The sequence below is a fragment of the Elaeis guineensis genome, chromosome 1, assembly GCF_000442705.2.
Source record: "Elaeis guineensis isolate ETL-2024a chromosome 1, EG11, whole genome shotgun sequence".
In the NCBI taxonomy this organism is placed as follows: Eukaryota; Viridiplantae; Streptophyta; class Magnoliopsida; order Arecales; family Arecaceae; genus Elaeis; species Elaeis guineensis.
The window spans coordinates 3,841,398-3,866,636 of NC_025993.2; the positions used below are offsets into that span (position 1 = coordinate 3,841,398).

At 32.8% G+C, this 25,239-nt stretch overlaps 1 protein-coding gene across 1 annotated transcript; it reads left to right on the forward strand.

The window, feature by feature from the left end:
• Window positions 1-1,551: 1,551 nt before the first annotated feature.
• On the forward strand, window positions 1,552-24,637 carry LOC105034563 (agamous-like MADS-box protein AGL11). The gene is made up of 8 exons (XM_010909778.4): window positions 1,552-1,666; window positions 2,557-2,772; window positions 11,608-11,689; window positions 22,497-22,561; window positions 22,676-22,775; window positions 23,121-23,162; window positions 23,259-23,300; window positions 24,299-24,637. The coding sequence occupies exons 2-8, from the start codon at window positions 2,591-2,593 to the stop codon at window positions 24,500-24,502; spliced, it is 717 nt and encodes a 238-aa protein (XP_010908080.1). The 5' UTR covers window positions 1,552-1,666; window positions 2,557-2,590; the 3' UTR covers window positions 24,503-24,637.
• Window positions 24,638-25,239: the final 602 nt, after the last annotated feature.

Below are 25,239 nucleotides of genomic sequence, written 5' to 3' on the forward strand. Positions count from 1 at the left end.
AATAGAATTTACAGTGCATTGTTGAATCTGCCTAATCTGAACCATGACTTTAAAAAAAAAAAAAAAAAAGAAGAAGAAGAAGTTTCTGGCTACATTTTTATATCAGCTTATAATTAGTTTTTATTAATAGTACTCACCAGGAAAAGTGTAAATATTAATTGTTCTTATGTATTATTGCTTTTCTTAGTGTTTTTCTGTTAGGAAAACAAAAGAAACTTGAAATTGCACTAACTACAAGTATAAAAATGAAAAAAGGTAAGGCCAATGTTAGAGAGCACTAAGGCTTCATGGTATAACCTTCAAAAGTTGTGATGGATACAATACCATAGGTATTTGTTCTTGCTAGCCATAAAAATATACAAGCATATGAGGGTAGCACATGGTAAGTAGACACAAGGTATATTTATCTTCATGATATCACTACAATAACCTGATGATATGGTGATGATGTTATCCATAACCTTATCAATAATTTGGTTTTGATTTTCTACAAACAGGGATGTGTTTTTATTCTTTTTGAATATATATATATATATATATATATATATATAAAGAAAAAAACCTTGGCACCGGTAGGGCATCATGTTAATTAACAGACATGATAATGTAGTACTAAAAGCTACATCTAATATAATTGTACTTTTACTAACTTGATGTGAAACTTAAAATTGTATTGCTTGGGATCACCACTTTATGTTGCACCACTTTTGTGTGTTCTTGAGCATATCTGCGCATATCCTCTTTCACTCGCATTATTTAGATATTAAGTGCAAACATTTAAGAACCAGTTATCCTTGAAAGACATTTGAGACTGCATGAATGCCATCAGATTTCTTGGCCAATGGAATGAAGCAGGAATGGATGTAATGTGATGTACGTGGGTAGAAGGGACAGCGTTAACATGAAACATGTGGAAGTTTTAATATTTTGAGAAGAGATACATGCAAGTTACAAAAAAAATTAAAAAAGAACATACAAAAAAAAACTATTTATAGATGAAAGAAATGAAAAGAAAGAAAAACTTTAAAAGAAAGAAAAAAAACTTTAAAATACACCGCAACGATTAATTTCTTATTCACCATGTCACCTCTTCTATGAATAACGAATCAAGAAAAGATCTGTGGCAGGTATTGCCAAGCCAAGCTTCAATAAGGTTTTGTTACTTCTAGAATCCAAACTCCCTTGACCTCATAGTTATGCGAGAGTCTAGTCTATTCATTACTTAATTCCCCCACCTAACCCTAATCTGAGAAGGAATTATTATGGCTTGGGGAGATCACGTGCGGAGGAGGCGCCACCGATCGTTTTCACTTTACCGCGCGCTTTTCAGTCCTAGCAGTGCCCCCCCAGTCCCCACCACTTCCCTGTCAACTGCTCCACCGCAACCTCTCAATCTCCTAACAATCACTCCAATAACGACAAAATGATGGAGCTAACCCATGACATTTTATATCGAAGATATAGTAGCACAAACTCCATCCGGCGGTACAGCTTACCCAGCCAACCCACCCTCCACTCTTTAAGAGGAAACCCACATATCCGATGCCAATTGCATGCAGTGGAAAGAGAGAGAGAGAGAGAGCGCTGAGCTCCCTTCTTTTCCCTCGGAATTTGCGGTGTTGGACTTCACCTTCTCTTCCGGCGTGGAAGCTGAGTTCCCGGAGTGGTAGTTTTTTCCTTTTTTTTTTTTTTTTTTTTTGAGAACAATTTCTGTCTTTCTTTCTTTCTTTGTTGTTTCGGCTTTTTGATATTTGTTTCCTTTCTTGAGGAATAGTTTTTATGATAATACCGGAATTGGGGGTTGCTAGAAATCGTGAGGTGTCATTGTTATAGGTTTTTTTTTTTTTTTGCTGGATCTTCGGCGATCTTTTTGCTGATATTATCCGTTTTTAACGATCGGAACGTTGGTTGCGTCACCAACAAAATGCGACTTTGTTCTCGCTTCTCGCTAGATTTGCTCCACGAAAACAGTAGCTTTGTCGGATCGGATCGTTTGCTCCATGTCTAGTTTTTAGGGTTATCTTTTCACATGTTCTTGAATATATCTTTGTCAAGAAAAAAAAAAAAAAAAACTTTCCTTTTGTTCTATAACAAAAATCTTTTCTTCCACGTATTTTGGTTGCCCTAGTTTTTTCTTTTTTTTTGTTTGTTTGTATTTGTTAGAGAATCGAGATTTGAGCCGTACATCTCGTTCATAAACTGTTTCATTTGTCAGAATTTAAAGAAACTAAACTTCACGTATGCATCGTTATCCATTTGTCATGATCTTGTCTCATGAATATATGTATTCTGTTCTTGTCTTCGCCTTAATTTTTTTCTCACTTTCTTTTCCGAACCCTAACCCATTCAAAGTTCCCACCTTTTCTCTCTTACTTGCTTTCATGTTTTTTTTCCTTTTTTTTTTTTTTGTTGCTTTTAATTTTGCTTGAATACCTTTTGATCTATGGAAATTAATAAGTCAATATGTCAGTATGTGAAGGTCTAGGCCATGTTAGTCCCATCATTTCATTTATAGTTTAGATGATGATTTTTTCTTTGTTCTTGGCAATATTCTAGACCAACTTCAGCAGACAGAGGTGAAAGAGAGATCATGGGTAGAGGAAAGATTGAGATCAAGAGGATCGAGAACACCACAAGCCGGCAGGTCACTTTCTGCAAACGCCGAAATGGACTGCTGAAGAATGCTTATGAGTTGTCTGTCCTTTGTGATGCTGAGGTTGCCCTTATTGTCTTCTCCAGCCGGGGCCGCCTCTATGAGTACGCCAATAACAGGTATGCTTTGATGACGCCTTCTCTTCCTTCGCTCATATCAAGTTAATTTTATGGCTTCATTTGTTCTATGGCCAAGCCAAATTCTTTTTAAAGTTCTAGAATGTTAATGATGGTAGTTTTGCTCCTCTTCAATTTATTTGCTTCCCTTTTATCCCTGATCCAAATGGTTTTTTTCTTATTTAAAATTACCCTTTCAAATTATCACATTTAATTCAGCTTTTATTATTATTATTATTGCTATGAGATTAGTTTGTTGTTAAGATTCTATATAGGAAGGAATGATCAAGTGATCATTACTTTATGTAGTAAGAAATTAACAAGCAAAAGCAGCGTGCTTGGTCTTACCATGAGGATAGAGGAAGAGTTTTACCTTGACTAGGGCAACTAAAAAGGGTTTGAGTTTTGCCTAACATTCTTGTTATATGAATTCGATCTGTACACGACTTACTACTCTGGTATTAGAACGTATGTACTAAGAAGTTTTCTTGGGATGGAAAGAAAGAAATAGTGAAGTAAATCTTATTAATTTGTCTTTACATGTTCTTCTCATATTTTCTCATACTCTTTTCTTATGTTCAGACTTACACCGAAAAATTAAGATGGATGATATTATGTTCTTGGTATAGGATTTCTTTTCCGACGTACCAATGTTTTGTTAAGGAAACTTTGTAGTTGACTTTTCGATTATAATATTTTCCAAAGGACTCCACGAAATGGTAACATCTCCAGTCGTTTCAATAAACTTCCGATCATATTATGGGTTTGCATTTAAGGTTTTCTTCTTCCCTTCGCTTCCTCTTTGCCTTTGCCTTTCTCGTGTTACACTTCTGGCTCGTCAATCTGCAGTACTCTCTAGCCATCTCTCTCTCTCTCCATCCACACCCCCCCCCCCCCCCCCAAACAACACACACACCCTCCCACCCTGTGCAACTAATTCCGACAAAATAAGGGTCTCCCATTGTTAGAGCACCTCCTGTATGGACTGCATTCTAAAGATACGGGAAAATGAGCCAGATATCTATTCATCAATCATTTAGTAGAGTCTCTAAGGTTCCTTTTTAAAACTGTCTTGAACCGGCTTTTGCACAAAGAGCACCACTCCCTTTATTTATAAGTTGAACCTTCCTGAAAGCTAACTTGGGTTTCAGCTTTCACTGTTCAAGTAAGTCATAAAGTTTTTCTGGTCATTAAACCTTGTGATATGGAGATGGAAACTGCTTTTCTCCCTGCCGGATTTCTCTTCTGGTGCTAAGCGGCTAAAACCCATCATCCATGTCTGCCTTCCTCTTTTATGGGTAGTTGCTGGACTTCGGACACCGGTGAAGGATGAAGGCTCTTTGTGATTGGTTATGAGATATTTCTTGGGCCCCGTGCCTTTGCTGTCATTCCCCACAACTCGGTGGCCATCATAGCTTTTTTGTTAGCTTTCGTCCTTACAAATTCCTCTCTGGTTCTTTCTTTCACCTTTTCATGCATTTAGCTTCATTGTCAACATCAAGGGAACACAGACCGGAAGAAGAGCAAGAAGAACCCAATCAAGACTGGATTTTACAAATCACCAAAAAAAAAAAAAAAAGACTGGATTTTACTCGACGACGCTGCAGTCTTCTCTGCTCTCACTCAATTAAAATAGGAACAAGGAAAATGTAGATATTTTTTCCCTTTTCGTTATGATAATTATAATCTAAGAAAGATTTTAAAAGCTTACTGTAATCATCTCATGTTCAACTATTGTGTTGCACCCAACGAAATTTCTGTGTGCCTCATGACGAGCATTACCTTTCCATGGTTCTGACACGACATTGCATACTAGATTTTACTGTGTACGTAAAAAAGCACTGCATGACATCATCTCTATTCTTCTTCTTCATCCCTTTTTTTTTTTTTTTTTTGGTAATATCTATTCTTCTTTAATGTCCTCTCTGATAACTGGTCTTATGTACAGGTACATCTTTACAAGCCTTCCGAGAGAATATGAATGCGTATTTTCTGCAACCGAGTATATTCTACAAATAAAATGTTAGAGATTGTCTCGAACTGGTATACAAGCACATTCCTGTACGTGTTGACATGAAAGAAGCATAGATCAGACAAAAATAATAGTACGTGACAAAGATCATAAAGGGACTACAACATTAGGAGGGCTACAATTAATAATAACAACGGGAGCAACTAGCAGTGTATACGGTTCAGACCAGATCAGTTTAGAGTTATTTTTGGAACCGAGCTGACTTAGTTGTTTTTCTAAAGCCTAAATTGAAAGAGAAACCGATTCAACCTGATCCGAAATACTCGATTTGGTTTCATTCAGTTTATTTGGGTTGATGTTCCATAGTTTGGGCTACATTGATTGCACTAAGTCTAAATATAAAAATTTCATTTTATATAGAATTGATGTTCAATGGACCGGACTAAGTTTAAACATATAAAAATATTTAAATTTTGAAATATATATGTACATATACACATGTAGGTCGGGTAGGTTTAAATATAGATACTTACATATAAATGGATTGGGTCTGGTTGGGTCAATGCGAGTCTGCTTAAATATATATATACATATGGGCTAGGTCAAATCAGGTTAGTTTATATATATATATATATATGTGTATGTGTGTGTATCGGATTTGTTGGTTTGCACTGATTTTCTAAAAAATAAAATCGAAATCGAATCAAATTTTTTCTGTTCAAGAGTATCTCAAACTAATTTTTAAAAAAAAAAATGATATAACTAGATCAAAAAAGACCGATTTGAATAGGCACTTTATGATTTTGTCACTTTTTTGTATACCTCTACGAGCAACAATAATAGAAACAATAATAACAATTGTAATAATCAATATAAAAATTATTAATAGTAATTAAAAAATATATACAAAATTTTTGCAAGCATTCAAGTGGACACAAATCAAAGGGCACTAATGCATTCATAAAAGGTTGCTAGCTTTGATCCATGGTAGCATCGTGTATCCTGAATCATTTGTAGGTTAATTGAAACCTCCTAAATTGCATTTTAAATAAAAATAGCATGCATTTTATGAAGATAACCTTACTATTATTAGGTAATAAGGTTGTTAAATTCTAACCTAATTAATATCTCCTAATTAAGAGATAATAGTTGTGGTGGAAACGAGATGGAGAGAAAGCACTTCATCTCTCATCTTTCCTCTCTAAATAACATTTCACTAAGAGATTTAATTATTGGATCAAGGCTAGCCAGTTTGTTATCTTTTTTTGTTCTAGAAGTGTTGACCTTTTACCATTTCTCATATGAAAAAAAACATTATCTAAGAAGAATAAATTATTATGATCATGAGGAGAGAGAAGGGGTGTTAAGGTTATTGGATTAAAATCAAACTGATTAGAGGACCTTGTTTGCTATTATAAACCCATGACAACAATCAATATGCACTAAAGTTTTGGTATAATAAGTTATCATCAAGGGCCAAAAAGGATTAACTCGAGAACACAAGCATACAATTTAACATCGTACATAGATAAATTCAATTTAGGAGGTAATTATTGATGTATATGCTTAGACAAGAAGAAAGTATAGAAAGTAAGGAAAATTGCTTGAATGATTTAGAAGTGCATAAATATAATCTAAATTTGAGGAGTCTTATTTATATTTTGAGAATTAGAAAGGGGGAGAAAATTGAACAAAACTTTGATAAATTGATTGTAAGAATTTTCAAACCTTAAAGCGAAAGTGATAGTGAAGTGGAACCATTAACCATAATTTGATATTAAAAGGTTATCTATATTCATTAATATCATTTTTTTAAATTATTGTATATATTTTTTGGGAGGAAAATTATGTTCTTTAAAAGTTAGATTGGTTTCGTACTTATCATAAATGATAAATGATCTGAATTTAGTTTGAAAATTATTTGACATATAACCTTTGATAAGAAATTACATATTAGGATTTTATGGTTTACTGTCATATAGTTCTTTGTTTTGTATTTATTTAACTTTGACCATAAATGATTTGAAGTCAAGATACTTTAATTCTAGCCTCCCCATCAACATGTTGATGGCTTATGATTTTTATTTTTTATAACATTTATTTTTATCTATAATATTTTTCATTATTAATTTAATGAAAGTGGATTACACGACATCTAACTTATATTTTTGAAAATAGAGAATGATATGGTATACTATTTTGAACATGTTCAGAAATTAGAATCTTATTATTGTTTTCATAAATTTAAAATATTATACTTGTCAATATGAAACATATTAAAAATGATCTAAAATATTTTTTAAAATTTAAATGTCATAGGTTTGAAAAATTCTTACTTGTAAATATATGATTTGTAACTAAATATTTTTAATGGCATGATATTATTTTCTAATTCCATCAAAGATCTAGAACCTTTCAAATTAGTTGAACTTAGATACGTGTTTTAATATGTCTTAATCAAGATCAACAATTTGACTTCTTATTTTATATGATATATGGTATATTCTCACTTGATGCATCTGTAAGAAAATTTAAAATTCTTTTATTTTATTTTATATATGTGTCAATACTATAATTCTTGATTATATGGATTTCTAGTACACTTAGATTGTGATTGTTGTTTGGCATTGGAAGATCGAGACAATTAATACCATAAGTGGGATATATACTTGCTTAACCCAACATTAAACCAAAATCACCTCTCGACAATCACACAAGGACAAGTGTACTCAAGATAAACATGGATTGTCAAGATATATATAAGAATAATAAATCATGTATATAATTTTTTTTCATCTACAAACTTCTCTTCTTTCTCTTAATTTAGTATATAACTTCCATACCAATAGATTACTTTTTATTTGACCCAAAAATCAATTTAACCTTTTGTTTTTAATTTAATCCTTTGTCTTCTTAAATGACTCAGCTTGTAATTTAAATATATCATTACTTATGCAGTAATGTCCATTTGTTGTAAATAAATATTTGGCAATAGAAGAAATACTATAAGGTCAAAAAATATAAACAGGACAATGAAGCATTTCGTATAGTCTATTATAAATGTAGAATGAAACATAATAGGCTTTTCATTTGATCTATAATTAAATATAATTATCAAATATCAAAATTAATGTACCAATTTATGAGACATCAATATTATAAAGGGATACTAAGAAACTAACGAGAGTACACTGATCAAGAAATGTGATCGACCAGTGAGGCATGTTGTTTATAAATTAATTAGACACGTTTTCAATTTATGAGAATTTGTATTCAAATATTTATAATTGATAAATGGATCACTTTTTATTTGCTCTTTATATTTAGACTCCAAATAGTGCTGTAAGAGAAAAAAATTTGAAAAAATAATTTATATTTTCAAAAAAAATATTTTTATCAATTTTCATTACCATAAAAAAAGATCGAAAATAAAATTAAGAAAGAATGAGATAAGTTTGATAATTTTAGACATCCGCTTGCATAATAGTTCATGTTTAATATTAATTTATCACTGAGAATGCAAAAATATATAAAATTTTTAATTAAGCTTTGCTACATATAATTATTATATATCACTTACATAAATGATTTGATTAAATATTTTTAAAATTTTAATCTAATTTTTAATTGCATAGATATCTATTGCAGTAATTTTCCTCTAAATAATAAATTAAACTAAGAAAATAAAAAATATTTAATAACAATTGGAATATACTTATCAATCCTATAAGAATAATTCCTGTAAAACTCCATCCATTTAACTTGCATCATGCATCATTTATTTTTTTTATTTTTAATCATTTAGAAATTTAAAATCAAAATTCAACTTTTATAGATTTATTAGAATGCATGGAATGATTTCATAAATGTTGCATTGTACTAAAAGAATTTATGATAATCTATACAAGTCAAGCATTTAAATTACTTATTATACTTTACAATAGTAAACTACCTTTTGAGCAAAATGGTGGTAACCCATCATAATATGTCATATGATAAATAAAATGAAGTACAAGGCTAGATAAAGAAGGGGGACAGAAAGAGAGATATAGGGCTCCCGAGCTTAAGCAACCAAGCAATTCAATATAGTTGCAACCAATAAAATCCGATATGAGCAAATATAAATATAACTCACTAAAAGCCCAAAATACACCCAATAAGCCCAGGTAACCACTAGCCCAAACATAATGGCCTACTAAGTTTGAATTTTAAAGTTTAAGTCTTTGCCCATTCACCACCTCTACCTTCCAAGCTCTAATTATTTTAATGCCATTGCAAATCATCATGTCTTCTCTTCTTCTAATTTGGTGTACTATCATTTTCAATGTATTGCAACTCTATTGCCAATCGATGCTCCTCCAAGGCATCTCTCAAGATCTCATTTGGCTCTATTGCGCTACCACTACCATCCATCCTATTACTCTCTAGATCAATATCAAAATTAATGCAGCTCTTTTCTCGATACTTTTTGCATCATCATCTCACTCCATCATCACAGTCTATACTTGTTATTTGGAGCCTATGCTTGCTACTATATTGTGACCTCAATATTACAATCTCTACTTGTTACCACTCAATGTCCATGCCCATCTTCCATGAAAGCTACTTGGCAAACAATCCTAATAGGTTCCAAAAAACCCCACAGCTAAGGACTAAACACACAACCACACAGGTTCTCTTATACTCTCTTTATTTAGATTCAAATCTACATACTAGGCTAAGAGTCCAATTCTAGTCAAACTGAATCATAAACATCATAATCAATCCATGGTCAACTCCAACCATTTATGAAGCATAAGATCTTATCTAAAAAAAATCAACCAAAAGTTATTATTTGGCTTCCTTATCCCTATATAAGTATCTAAATATCCTTTGTGTACAACCAATATCAAATAAAATACATGCTTGTGCGGAGATCCTCACAAAAATATTTAGCAAAATAATCCTATCAATGTTGTTAGGATTGATGTTGAGTCATAAATCATATATATAGTGGATTGGATTAGATTCATCATCGATCGAATTATAGATCATTAGATCTTTTTGAATTATTTAAGATTTTTAAAATATACAAGAAATGCAAAAATTAAAAGTATAAGATGAATATAGAATTGATGAATAAAGAACCAAAAAATATACTGAACTAAAAGAGAGAGTATGTTGGCTTAACCAATTGTAGCAAGGTAGAAACCCCACTATGGTATGTATAACATAAGAAAGACCGTTATTAAAAGAGAAACAGATGCAAATCACTTTATTCTAAGATTAAAAATACTATCTTAGCTAGCTACTTTAAGGATACAACTTTTACACATTCACTCACAAATCCTAGAGATTTAGCAAAAGAGAAAAGAGAGAAAAAAGAGGAAAGGCAAGGGAAGAATAGTTCCTATAATAGAATTTTCACTAGTTAATAACTCAAGTATCTCTAGGATGACTACAAGAGTAGCTCCAATAGGATATTTGTAGGTAATATATAGGAACTCAATTCTTAAACTTTTCAATGTGGGATTCCAAATTTCATTCTAACTCCAATAATTGTAATGCAAATTTTTCTAACAACATCAAAAGTTATTAACAATAAACTCATAACAATTAAAACTTTTCAAAATTTATTAATATCAAACTCTCCTAACTTAGACAAAAAATGGATAGAAAAATAAGTAATCATAAAAAAACTAGTTGACCCAAGTTTATAGGATTTGAGACCTATGTAGCCTAAACCTATAACCCATGTGGTTAGAACCCACGATCTATGTTGTTAGGACTTGCAACCCGCTCTAGCATCACATACATTTAAGAAATCTAATTTGCTTCCTTATAAGTTCATATATATGGAATGTCTAATAAACAAATATTGTGCCTGATTATTCAAGATCTATATTTGTACCATCTGCCAATTAATTATCATTTTATTTAGAATGTGGTTAAAAAATATAAAAATTTCTCTTTTAAGTCCATAAACTCCAATACTATATTAGTTACCTTACTAACCAAGATCTAGAAATAATTTAAAATCTATAAAATTTAATGAATTATAGAAATTGGACTACATAATCCATAATATGACATTAAATTCTAATTTCTTAATAGATAATGATTCAAAGATAAGGTCCGGATTGTTTATGGCCATTTTATCTAGATTGTAAGATGCATAACTTGAATGATAAGATTTTAACAACAATAGCTCCTATTAAAAATTAAAAAAATATTTCTTATATAGTTATCATAAAAGGTGGTAATCAAGTCATATTATATTTATCAAAGCACTGTCTAAGCAATAGCTACATGATACTCTATAGTATCTAAGCACTATTCTCATTATCTTTATTTCTCTTTTTAAAATTTAGTGAGATGGTTGCATTGCCTCCATCTATGACTTAAATTTTTGGATAACAAAGCCATATCTATTAAGTTTCTTTAATGAACATATTTTGGCTCAAGTCCATTAGGATAAAAATCTTTTAGAGAGCATGAAAATTATATGGTTAGAAAATGTTACTAAAGGTGATTTCATATGATTCTTAATGTCTAAAATAGTGTTTAACTTTCTTTTCTCTATTTTTAGTAACCAATGTCAACAACCTTAATGAAGCACTTGAAAAGATCGTCTCCTTAATAATTTATATTGTAAGTTTAAATTTTAGTTCCTTGAACTATTGATAACTAATTGTTACTTCAGTAACTCATCAAACTATTTTTAATAATTCTCTCCATGATTCTCTTACATGTCCTTTTAAAATGCAACATGATATATCAATATGCTTTTCTATTAGACAATTCAACTTCTAATTATGAGTAATTAAATATATAATTTTTATTAAAATGGATCTAATTTTTTTTGGTTTGGCAACTCTTTTGTTCAGCATAAGATCAACAATTGATAGGTACAAGAAGGCATGTGCCAACAGTTCAAACTCAGGTGCCACCATAGAGATTAATTCTCAAGTAAGAAAGACATGGCAATTTAATCTAAAATAGATTTCTCTGAAGTCCATATATTTTTGCCTCATATGCTTATCAGTTAAAATTCTTCATGCTCATAAAGGCATAAAAGCAAGTCAGTAAATTATTTGTACAGTTGATCTTTTTGTTGTTTGTTCATAGCCTTACATGTATCTTTGAATATTTTGTTGATATATTGATTGCACAGATTTTTTTTCTTATTTCCATTGATTGTTGCTTTTCTTGGATATATTTGATAGGTTTGATTGAGAATAGTGGATTAAGGTGGTTTACAACCTTTCTTTGAGAGTTGTAAGGGTGTAAAGGGCTAGATCTACTAAGAGATGAGGGTGATGATACTACTAACTATTAAGACTATGTCGGAGTCCTTTTTCTTATGGATAACATATATTTGAAGTTGTCATTCCTTATAATGTAAGAGGTAATGAAAAGATTTTTCTTGCAAATTAGAATCACTTTGCATCAACTCCAATACTTTTCTTTATGCTAATAAGGTAGTGAATTTTAGTGATATCGTCTAGGAATGATTCAACTAATACCTCATTGCTTTTGAACCATAATTGCTTTTCCTCTATTTTCTTTTTTTTCATTTCAATCATATTTGTTATGGTGTAGGAGGGAAGGTATCATTAATCCCATATTAGTTGTGAGTCAAGGAGGACTCTGAAGGAACTACCCATCCTACATGAGGTGCTTTTTGGATTGAAATCCAAAGGGATAAAATTTTGAGACCTATGAGCCAAAACGGACAATACGTAATAGCCGAGCCATGAGCTCTTGGTTGCAACAGTGGCACACTAGGAAAGGAATCACCCTTATGACTGTGGGATCCCTCTCATCCGTACACAAACTCCTTGACTGGAGGGCGGTAATAAAATAAAGATGATGGTACCTTCCGTCTATCCATAGACTTCTTCTTGACTGGGGGCTATATTGTGGCGTAGGAAGGAGGGCATCATTAGTCCCACATTAATTATGAATTAAAAGGCTGGGACTCTAACTTATATAGGAAGGAAACACTCATCCTACATAAGGTGTCTTTTGGATTGAAATTCAAAGAGACAATCATGAGGCCCATGGGCAAAAACGGACAATACTTCACATGCCAAGCCATGAGCTCTTAATCATAATAGTGGAGGGAGGGCATCATTAGTCTCATATTGGTTGTAAATCAAAGAAGATCCTAGCTTATATGGGATGGGACCTTTTCTTCTCTGTGACGCCCCATGCCATGTCAATCAAAGATCGAAGTGGATAATACCTCACATATACAAGAACGGAGATCAATCTACCCGAGCCATGAGCCCTTGACTGCAATATTGATGTGCCAGATAAGGGACCTCCCCTACGACTGTGGGGCCTATCCCTCTGTACATAGACTCTTCCTTGATTATAGAGCTATATTATGGTGTAAGAGGGAGGACATCATTAATCTTACATAGGTTGTGAGTTAAGAGAGACTCTGATTTATATGAAATGGAATCTTCTCTCCTCTGTGAGGTCCCATATCATAGTGGCTAAAGATCGAAACGAATAATACATCACATATGCGGGAGTGCAGACTGACCCATCTGAGCCATAGGCTAACAATATTATCATAGAATCATGATTTGTAGTGAGCATTCATCTACTATTTTTTTTCCAGAACTCATTTCAATTTATCTCAATTTTCATGTTTTAAAAGAAGGATAGATCTTGCCCAATAATACATATAATATTTATGAAAGTCCTATGAAAGCCTTATTGTAGTCAGAAAACAAGGTCAAAAATACATTCTAGTCTATGGTTGAGAACTTCAACCAATTGACTACGTTGCCTGAATGTTCAAAAGAATTCAATAGTTCAATCAACAAATAGAGATGGGATCATATCATCTTTTTATTTCATCAATTTTGCTGAATGATATCTATAATATATATGTGCCTTCGCTCTAAAAATCTTTGGCCTAAGTTCAGATTTATGATAGCAACTCTTCAAAAAACCAAAAATTGTGATGACAACTGTTGCCTAGGCGACATGTAAGTGGTTAAGATTGAAAACTCTAAAATAGAGTGCAGCTACTCTAGGTAAAAGATCACTGACATAGACATACATCAAAGTTCGTCTGCTCCTTAATTATTTCTTTTACTAAAGTAGATGTTGAATCATAGGCGAACAATACTACTGAACAATACATATTTCTTGCATACATTGGCTTGACTATTAGTGCTATGCACTCTAGGTTCATTTATACTTCACAAGAGTTTTTATTTGTTTGCCAACATCAAATTTCATGCAATCAAAAACACAACTTGCAGAAAAAATGAATAAGAGTTAAGTAAAAGGACCTAATTATCATAAGCTATGGAAGACAAGACAAGGGATACTGCCATTGATACTCTTAGTAAAATAGTGTTATAAGTGATAGTAATAGCAATATGAAGAAAAGTATGAAAGAACTAGTTTTTTCTTAAAAGAGTATGAAATGCATACAAGTTGCGGTATCATTTGTGAAAGAGAAAGTATTTTCTTTTATTTACGTTTAGTCAAAACCATATTTATTTGTTATAGCTGATCCCTGAAATTTCATAACTCACACCAATTGGCATGATGTTATTAGCTTAGATTTGCCATTATACCGCCATTGGTAAGAACAAAATGCCCTCAATACCAAAATAAACTGCATTTGCAAGTTATTTGAAAGAAGTGCAACTCTATTATTGTGGCATGTTAACGAGCTTTTCTATAATTTGAATTTTTTGTACCGTCTATGATGGTTATCAAATTGTATAACGAAGGCAAAAAACTATGGCTAAATGATTCGTTTTTATGAATTATTGTATGCTACTCATGCTATACTTTGTTTGTTTCATCATGATCATTACCTGCAAATCATCTACTCGCATGATACAGCTACGCATTTGTCACATTCCGAACCTAGCATCTGGGTCAGCCATGCGATGGCCTCATATTCCCTAAGGCAAGGCTCTAAAGAATATACAAAGTCTTAACTTCTTTACATCCTCAAAATCACATGAGCACTATTGATATCAATTTAAAATAAATATTTTTAATTAATAAATACCAAACTTTATACAATTTATAGAACTCAAGTATCTGATTGGTGTTGATAATGCTCCATCTAATTAATTCCTTCAATCTTGATCTCAACTATAACCAAAAATACATATATCCTATGACTCTTAAAAAGAAAAGGAAAAGAGGAGATGTAAGCTTTACAATCCAATAAGAATTTTCACACACCAACACTAATATAATAATAATAAATAAAAAATAAGTAATAGTTGTTACTCTTATAAGTCTTCTGTCACAAGATACCATAATAATAAAACATGCAAAGAAAGTACATCTTTTTATATAATAAATCATATTAAATACTTTTCTCAATTTATAGTTACTGGATTCGATAATATTTAGGTACTCGACACTGAACTATCACAATCATGTTTCTGGCTCATGGCAAGATATCGACATAGTGGCTAGTCTCCTAAACTATCACAATCATATTTTTGATCAGTGGTAGGATATCAACATGATGGCTAATCTAGAGGGCCATATGTGCTTAACTCTGACTACTACAGCTAGATTTTCAATCTATGATCAGACACTAATAAAGTAGCTTATCTAAAGGATTATAAGTGCTCAATTCTAAACTATCATAATCACATTTTCAGATTACGGTAAGGATCAATATAGTGGCTTATCACACAGACTACCACAACTATATTTCCAGCTTGTGGTGGGGCATCAACAATATTAATAGCCTAAAGCACCACAACCCACTATTCAGTTACACAATTCAATTAACAATTCAAGATCATACTCTTTTGTAAAATTCAATACACAAGATTATCGAAACTACTCAAGTTAGGATTAGTGATATATGATACATAACTTCATACAGATCTCTCTCTATATATATGTATGTATATATGTATGTGTGTTTGTATACATACAATTAACAAATAAGCACATAGCATGCAACTATCAAAAATCATATAAATCAAAATCACTATGCACAAAATAATTGTTATATAAATAGATGATCAATGTCTAGAAATTTTTCGCTCTACGTACTGATGACAAACTTGGTTATAACTATTTATTAGTCCATGCCTAGCATGTCCAATCAATCAATATAATTTCAGTTCATCCTGAATCAACCATTAGCATAAAAATTAAATAACTTATTGCCAGTGTTTTAATTTCAAAGCTCTAATATTCGAATTAATCTTACTTTTAATTTCTCTATACTTTCTAATTAAAAATTACATAATTAAATAAAAAATTTGGATTTTATCTTGACTATAAACTAGAGCATAAAATCCCTTGCTCAGTATTTCTTAATTGGATGATTGGTCCCATCCAAAATCAAAATCAATAATTAGAAAGAGCCATAAAATGGTTATCATCGATGGTAGAAAATTTAGAAGAAGAATATAGCTAGTCGAATAATAGCATCTGGCAACCTAAGTGGGTCAGGTCTGGCTGATTTAGCTGGTTATTCATGAATACAACAAAGATCATCTATGATAGATTTTGAGGTTGCTTGATCAAGACCAAGGTGGAGAAAGGCAATGCTAGTAGCATCCAGTGACTAGTGTTAGCCCAATATACATAATCCAAATGATTAGTCTACAAATCAAAAGCCAAATTATAGCTCAATAGGAATTTGGTGATGATAAAATCAAACAATGCTTAGCAGGGTCGGGTTTGGAGTTAACTATTATACAGAACAAGTCCAAAACCTTCTTCTAGGATCAACATAGGGTCTACTATCAAGTCTTCAAAATCCATCTTTTTTTCTTCTTTTTTATCCCTAAATATAAGAAGAGAGAGAAAAAGATAGAGGAAGAAAGCTGGTAGAAAGAGATGTGAGAGAGAAGGGAGAAAAAAAGAACAAACCAAATCTCTCTCTTTCTCTCTTCATTATCTTCTTTCTTCAAAAAGGGGATTTTCCCCTTTCTCCCTCTCTTTCTCCTAGCGGATGGCTAAGGCCAGCAGTCTATGGTGGTGTCTAGTGGTGAAGATGCGATGGCCGCAGTGCTACAGCGATGGCAGTTGTCGGTTGGTAGTGGTAGTGGGCGATCCAATAGAAAGAAAAGGAAATCAAAACAAAATAGAAAAAGAAGCCTTGCTTTGATATGATAAGAAGACTACAAGGTGGTCAGCGGTAATGACAAGCATCCGCATTAGCTTAACCTCTTATGATAGTTGCAAAGGCAATAATAGCCACAGTGGCTGACGGTGGATAAACTAAAGAAAACAGAAGGTCCTTAGTGCGGCAACATCCGACGGTCTTCCAAGAAGATTTCAGCCAATGATGGCTGTATGAAAATAAAAAAGAAAAAAAGGTACCAATAAGATGGGAGGCCACGATGCCTCGATCATCTCTAATGATGGCGTGACCATGGTTGTGCCAAAACTTTTTTTTCCTATCTTTCCAGTGATATGATCAATTGATCACTGATCAATACAGTGGAAGCTTGGCTTTATAAATGATGGAGGCTAGGGTTTTCTAGCCTCCGATGAGTTGGAGAAGGAGCCAGAGTCAAACTCTTTCTTCGACTCAAATAGGGGAAGGGAAGGTCTTTCCTTCCTTCCCATTGTTTCTTGGGCTTGATGAGATTTTTATTTTAGAAAAATTTCAAGCCTCTACAACCATATGAAATCATAATGTCAAAGCTAGAAAAGGAGATCTATGCCATAATATTCCAATTCCAAGCCTAATCAAAGAACCATCAATCCATTAACACTAACTTTAAGATACCTAAGTTCTCCCTAGCATTATCTATGGTAAGAAAATCTATTAATTAAAATTGCATAATTATATCTAAATCAGTCAAAGAACAAATAATATTCTCTCTTTCTTTATCAAAATTATACTCCTTTACCAGGAAACTAATTCGAATCTTCCATAATATCTTTTGGATCAAAGAATTAATGTATTTAATTAGTTTCAAAATAACTCAAACCATCACACTTCTGCTATACACTCTAATCTAAATCCATCGATTCCTCTGGGTTGACTAGGTGAATTCTAACAAAATACCGCTTAATATCGGAACCAAGAAGATCCAAAATTTTAACTTAAGGCAAACTAGAACAAAACTTTTGCATCTTTTTATCCTTACAAAATCTTGAGCATACCACATCAAAAGTAAACCTTGAGCCACTATCCATGTTTGAAGCATGACATAAGCTTCGCCATCCTCTCAAAACTTAATAACTCTAGATAAATTTAAATTAATCCTGACTTCTCTAACAGTTCAATTAGACTATCAAGATCACCTTTTCTCTTGGAAAGTTAACTCAAAATTCTAACAAGTTAGAAAACTCTAAATCAACATTCTTATTAACTTGTTTATTTTTTATAGAGCTTCGTTCACTACAATTCTTAGTATCAATCGACAAACCACATGAACGCCCCTTATATGTTAGACATATACAAGTCCACCAGAATCAATTTCTCTACTCAATTAAATATCGATAGCAAGATACTATAGACCTGCTCATAAGCCTAACTCTGATTAGAATTTAACACATCCAACTATCTCCAACAAATATAAGAAAGACCAAGTAAGCTGATCTAAAGATGATAATTTAAATTATCAAAGATTCTACCAAGATGCATATCTCATATCCAATTGATAAAATCTAATCCATTAATAGAATCAAACATACTTTTCTTTTACATGCCAGTTTCATATATGATCTTCTTATAGGTTTGATTCTCGAAGAATGTTTATTTTTAACACTATGTAATTCTTTCTTAGGCCATATCCTAAACAACTTGCTAGTAAAGTCTAAAATTTTAATGATCAAACAATTAATAATAAAATTAAAAAAGTTATTATGATCTCCCCCTATATTAAGTTTAGAATTTCAAAAATATCTAAGTGACAATTGAGCAAGTACACACAGCATAACACAATCTACCAATATATCATACTTTATTCTAGGGTCTACAGCTCCTATACTTAGGTCAAATCTTACTTATTGAAATTAGAGACATAACTTATCCATTCCTTTTGTACTCATAATATGCCAAGTCTTATGCATAAATTTTTATCATAATGCTTAGTGAGCTTAAACCTGAGCTTTGAATCTATTTCTACTATGTACATTACATCCCTAGTGATCACAACTTTAAGTTCAAATATCAATTAAGTTATAATCCCTAATAATCATAACCTAGCTCTGACACTACTTTGTCATATCTCGATCCCAGCATCTGGATTGGCCACATGATGGCCGTATACTTTCTAGGACAAGATCCTAAAGAATATGCAAGATTTTAAATTCATTACAATCTTAAAATCCCATGAGTACTATTGATCTGAATTCAAAATGAATATTACACATTAACAAATACCAAACCTTGTATAATTTATAAAATTTGATCATCTGATTGGTATTGATGATATTCCATCTAATCAATTCTTTCAACCTTGATCCCACCTATAGTAAAATACATATATCCTATTACTCTGAAAATGAAAAGAAAGATGTGAGCTTCATAGATCAGTAAGAATTTTCACACATCAATATTAATATAATAATAAATAAAAAATTATCAATAGTTATTACTCATATAAATCTCATACAATAGGATATCACGATCATAAAATATATATAAAAAAATATATTTTTTTGTATAATAAATCACATCAAATACTTTTCTCAATTTATAGTGTATCAGATCCTATAATATTTAGGTGCTAGGCTCTAAATTATTACAACTATATTTTCCACTCATGGCATGACATCGACATAGTGGCTAATCTCGTGGACTATCACAATCACATTTTTAGCATGAGGTTGGACATAAGCATAGTGGCTAATCTAGAGGGTCATAAGTGCTCAACTCTGACTACCACAATCATATTTATAGTCCATATTGGGATATCAATAAAATGGCTAGTTCAGAAAACTACAAGTACTCAACTCTAAACTATCATAACCATTTTCTAGCCCATAATGATGCATCAACAAAATAGCAAGCCTAGAGCACCACAATCCACCATTCAAGGACACAATTCAATTAATAATTTAAGATCATATTTCTTTGTAAAATTTAATACATAAAATTACCAAAACCACTCAAGTTGGGATAAGTGACATGTGATATATAACTTTATACAGAATCATATATATACTTAAGAAATAAATGTATAGCATATAACTATCAAAAACTATATAGATCAAAATCATTAATTCACAAAAATAATTTTTATATAAATAGATGATTATTATCCAGAAATTCTTATCTCTACTAATGACAAACTCGGTTACAACTATTTTCTTGTCCATGCCTAATATATCCAACCAATCAACATAATTCCAACTCATCCTTAATCAACCATTAGCATAAAAAATAAATAAATTACTCATAGTGTTTTAATTTCAAAGCTTTAATATCCAAATTAATCTTAAATCTAATTTTTTTGTACTTTCTAATTTAAAATTATATAATTAAATAAGAAATTAAGATTTTATCTTGACTTGTAAACTAAAGCATAACATTTCTTGCTTTGCATTTTCTTATTGGGATGATTGCTCTCATCCAAAATCAAAACCAACAATCAAAAAAAGCTATAAAATAGTTATTGTCGATGGTGGAAAACTTAGAAGAAGAACAGTTGGTCGAATAATAACATCCGATGGCCCAAGTGGGTTTGATCTAGATGCCTTAGCTAGTGATTCAAGAATATGACAAAGATCGTCTATGATGGGTTTCGTGGTTACTTGATCAAGATCAAGGTGAAGAAGGGCAAGATTAGTAGGATCCAATGACCAGTGTCAGCCCATCTAGGTGATCCAAATGATTAATCTATAATTAAGAGCCAAATTATAGCTCAATAGAAATTTGGCGATGATAAAATCCAACAATGCCCGGCAAGAGTCGGGTTAGGAGTGAACAATTATAGAGCAAACCTAGAATCTTCTTTTGGGATCAACCTAGGGTCTACCATCAAGTCTTCTAAATCTATCTTTCTTTCTTTTTTTTTTTATGCCTAAATCCAAGAAGAGAGATAACAATAAAGGGAGAATGTAGAGAGAGATGTGAGAGAGGGAAGAACAAATCGAATCTCTCTCTCTCTTCCTTGTCTTCTTTCTTCAAATAGAAGATTTTCCTTTCTCCCTCTCGTCCTCCAAACATGGCAGTGGATGGCTGAGGCCAATAGCCTGCGATGGCATCCAACAGTGAAGAGGCGACAACCCCAGTAGCAACAATGATGGCAGCTGGTGGCAGCAGTGGGCAATCGGATATAAAGAAGAAGAAAATCAAAGCAAAATAAGGCAAGAGGCCTTGCTTTGATCCAATGAAGAGGACTTCAAGGTAATCGGTAGCAATGGTAAGCATCTGCACCAGCTCAACCTTTGGTAATGGTCGCAATGGCAATAATGGCCATGGTGGCCAATGGTGGATGAATCAAAGAAAATAGGGGATCCTTGGTGCGGCAAGATCTAATGGTCTTTCAAGAAGATCTTAGCCAACAATGGCTACACGAGGATAGGAAGGAAGGAGAGAAAGTGCCCATGAGATGGGAGGCGATGCCTCATCTCCTATGATGGTTCAACCACGATTGGGCTAAAACTTTTTTCTCCTCCTTTTTTGACAATGCAATCAATTGATTTCTCAATAGAATGGAAGCTCAGCTTTATAGACAATGGAGGCTAAGGTTTCCTAGCATCCAATGAGTTTGAGAAGAAGCAGGAGTCGGACTCCTTCGACTCAAACAAAGGAAAGGAAGGTCTTTCCTTCCTTCCTATTGTTTCTTGGGCTTGATTTTGGGCCTATTTCGATGATGGGCTGGGTAGGGTATCACAACAGTTTTGTTTCTAAATTGTCATTATCAGGAAGAGTAATTCTTTGTACACCACATTCGATGTAGAAAAACTGCACCACTCCGCCTAATTGAGCCACATATAACCACCACTTTTCAATGTAATTTAGTATTCGCAATTCTGCTTTTTTTTTTTGAAATTTTGAATGGCAAAAATGTCCATCCTCTTTTAAAAAAATATGATATCTTATGGCCATATTATAATATCCTGCAATCAAATTATGATTTCTTATATACAGAAAGTTATAATTTGACCACAGGATGTCATAAGAAAGGGGTGGACATTTTCATCATTTAAAAATTTTTAAATTTTTAATAATGAAAATGTCCTTTCCTTTTTATGACTTTTGGAAGAAAAATTATGACATCCTATGTGTATTAAGACATAATTTGACCGCAAAATGTCATAATTTTTTTAAAAAAGGATAAGCATTTTCATCATGCAAAATTTCAAAAGAAAAAGCAGAAATGCGGATATTAAATACACATTGGAAAACGGTGCATTACATGACTCAATCAGATGGCGCGGTGCATTTTTTCTACACCAAGTGCGGTGTACAAAGAATTTCTCTTACTAGGAAATATCTTGAGTCTAGACCGGCCCATTTGTCATTTAGACCAATCAAGGACTATGAATTTTGGTCCATAATAAGTATGAGATCGTCATGGGATTGAAAAAGATGGGAAATAACTCCTCAGTTTGCCCCTTGACAGCTCACAATTCTTCAAATAATAGCATAAATCATTTTTTGAATCATCAAATTTATTACATTTTAGCCTTTTAGAAGAAACCAATGCTATCCATATAAAAGGTATTTGTTTTCTATTAATGTCATTGCACTAATGAAGACAGCTTCAGCAAAGATAGAGCAGAAATCCTTTAAATTTTGTAAGATTCATTTGATCATCTTGAATTTTCTTTGATGATGTGGTTGCAGCAATACTATCAGCAGGAATCAGCAAAGTTGCGCCACCAGATACAGATTTTACAAAATGCAAACAGGTGAACCTCAAACTTAGATCAGAACTGATTGGTCTCAAATACAATGTATATGCATTTTCAAAGCTTAAGATTATGTCTTACCATGATTCCTAATCTACCACCTCTACCTTTCAGGCACTTAATGGGTGAAGCTTTGAGCACTCTGACTGTAAAGGAGCTCAAGCAACTCGAAAACAGACTTGAAAGAGGTATCACACGGATCAGATCGAAGAAGGTAATCTGCATCTATATTTTCTTCAAACTGAGATCTTCATATTGCCACCAGCACATGGCTTATCTGAAGTACATGATTATTAATCATGAAACATCATGCTATGCAGCATTGAAAAGGGAAATCATTGTGGTTCACAGGTGGGGGTAGAGCATGTAAGATACGATGGGATCTAAAAATCGAGTCAATATAAATAAGTGTAATTTGTATTCTGTTCTGCCCCCAGAAATCAGCATAGGCACCATGATGCATGTACCATCACCTAATAATATGCAACTTCAGAATTTTTTGGCCCATCCAGCTCTTTAATTTGATTTTTGATGCATCTCATTGTTTTTTTCGCATCAGCATGAGCTGTTGTTTGCAGAGATCGAGTATATGCAGAAAAGGGTAATATTCTAAACTTATTCCCTGCAACTTAATTCAAAGTATTGATTTCTTTCATTCATGTCTCCCTCTGAGTGGTTCTTTGTTGTTGAACTGTAGGAAGTAGAACTCCAAAATGACAATATGTACCTCAGAGCTAAGGTATCAATGAGAACAAAACTCTCTTCCTTGTCCTTGTCTGCTATTTCTTTCTGATATAAACAAAAGAAATGGATATCATATTCGTAAAATATTTGATATCATCTATCATGCTTTTAGACTTATATGTGGTACTAGCATGGAGCCAAATTATATGCATTTTCATATGTTTAGAATGCATGACTAACGAAACAGTGACTTATGTTTAAAATGCATTTTCTCATTGATCAAATTTTTTTTTACATACTGTTGAATTTAACAGAGGAGAATAGTTTCCAAGAGATATTACAAAACAAGAGTTTATTTGTATTTGCTTGTCTTCAAGAAATGAATTCAGCTCCACTAGTGGTAATCATGTGGTCATCATCCATAGTGGCCTGTATGGCATGGCATAAAAACTAGGTGAGATTGTAAACAATCTTCATGATGATAGTATATATATCATAGAACATTGAGCCTTTGTGTGGAGGCTCATCTGAAAATTAGTCATATCTGAATGAGAACCAGATTGATGGACCGTTTGAATCAAGAGATAGGACAAGCAATACTCGAAAAAGTGCCTTAGTTACAGCCCAAATTCTGGATTGCTGATTTCTCTATTTATCGATGCACCAACACCCTTCATGGGCAAGAATATTGTTTAAATCAGTGTTGCATTTGACTTCAAACCTCTAACATCTCAACAACCATAACTGAAGCCCCTTCAAAGCTAAAATGCCTGTTAATTTGTTCTTCACAAAGAAAATGGCATTTTTTCCTAGATGTCCATACCGATACTAACGGTATTTTGGAGGCTTGATGATGTGCTAATGACACTTTGGATTCCTCAAAGAAATGGCTCCTCTGCTCCATCTCGGTCACAAGTCTCTAAAATTTTCACTTGTTGTTTCCATTGATTCTATTTCTTTATATTTTATTTAGATCTTCACAGACACAGTCTCAAAGTAGCAAGGTGGCATCTACATTCTTATTTCTCACTTCAAAATTTTTGGTGTTCTCAGATAGCAGAGAATGAGCGAGCACAGCAAGCAGGTATTGTGCCGGCAGGGCCTGATTTTGATGCTCTTCCAACGTTTGATACCAGAAACTATTACCATGTCAATATGCTGGAGGCAGCACAACACTATTCACACCATCAAGACCAGACAACCCTTCATCTTGGATATGAAATGAAAGCTGATCCAGCTGCAAAAAATTTACTTTAAGTATGTCGCTGCTTGTTAATGACATGTTCTAATAACATAGGCTACAAGACCTGTACTCTTACTGATAAAGGTGTGTTAGAAGACTTGTCTGATTTCTATATTCCTAATATCAATAGACATGTTAGTGTGCCTTAATTTGTCTTGATTTCAGTAATATTTTGCAGATTGGAAGAAAAAGCACTTTTTTATTCATAGAAGTTCTCTCCACCAACCATCATCTATTGAGTAGATCAGAGTAGCATAAATGACATGTGTATGCATATCCTAGAGCTATAATTGACATGCCAAATGAAAAACCTAAAATGCTGAAAGGAATCTCCACAATTATGGAGGAATTAGTACTTCTTAGACCACGAAGCTAAAACTAGATCTGCAATCCTCATAAAGAATGGCTACCCCCTACTGCCGAGTGTCACCAAAACATTATTGAAGTTGCTAAGCCAAGCCCTCAAAGTTCTCTTTTGCTATGTTTCTCCCCAGCTGCGAGCTTTTGATTTTGTTGCTTCTTCAAAGATCATGTACATGTAAGTGGTTTCTTTTGCTGCTGTCTCTCGGATCTTTTTGCGTGATGCATATAGGCCTGGTAGATCACCAAAACCAGACTCGCCATTTGTGTAAGTCCAGGTTTTCCAGTAGTCCTGTGATTCTTGCCTCCAGCTAATGCTTTAGCAGACCATTGCAAGCAAATCTCTGTCAGCAACTATATGGTCACTTGGAGTAGATGGATATTAAACATG

Bases quoted from the DNA above. Each gene is read 5' to 3' on its own strand.
- LOC105034563 (XM_010909778.4), top strand. From the start codon at position 2,591: ATGGGTAGAGGAAAGATTGAGATCAAGAGGATCGAGAACACCACAAGC. The intron at 2,773-11,607 runs GTATGCTTTGAT...TCTTTTGTTCAG, and splicing joins TATGAGTACGCCAATAACAG to CATAAGATCAACAATTGATA. The intron at 23,163-23,258 runs GTAATATTCTAA...GTTGAACTGTAG, and splicing joins TCGAGTATATGCAGAAAAGG to GAAGTAGAACTCCAAAATGA.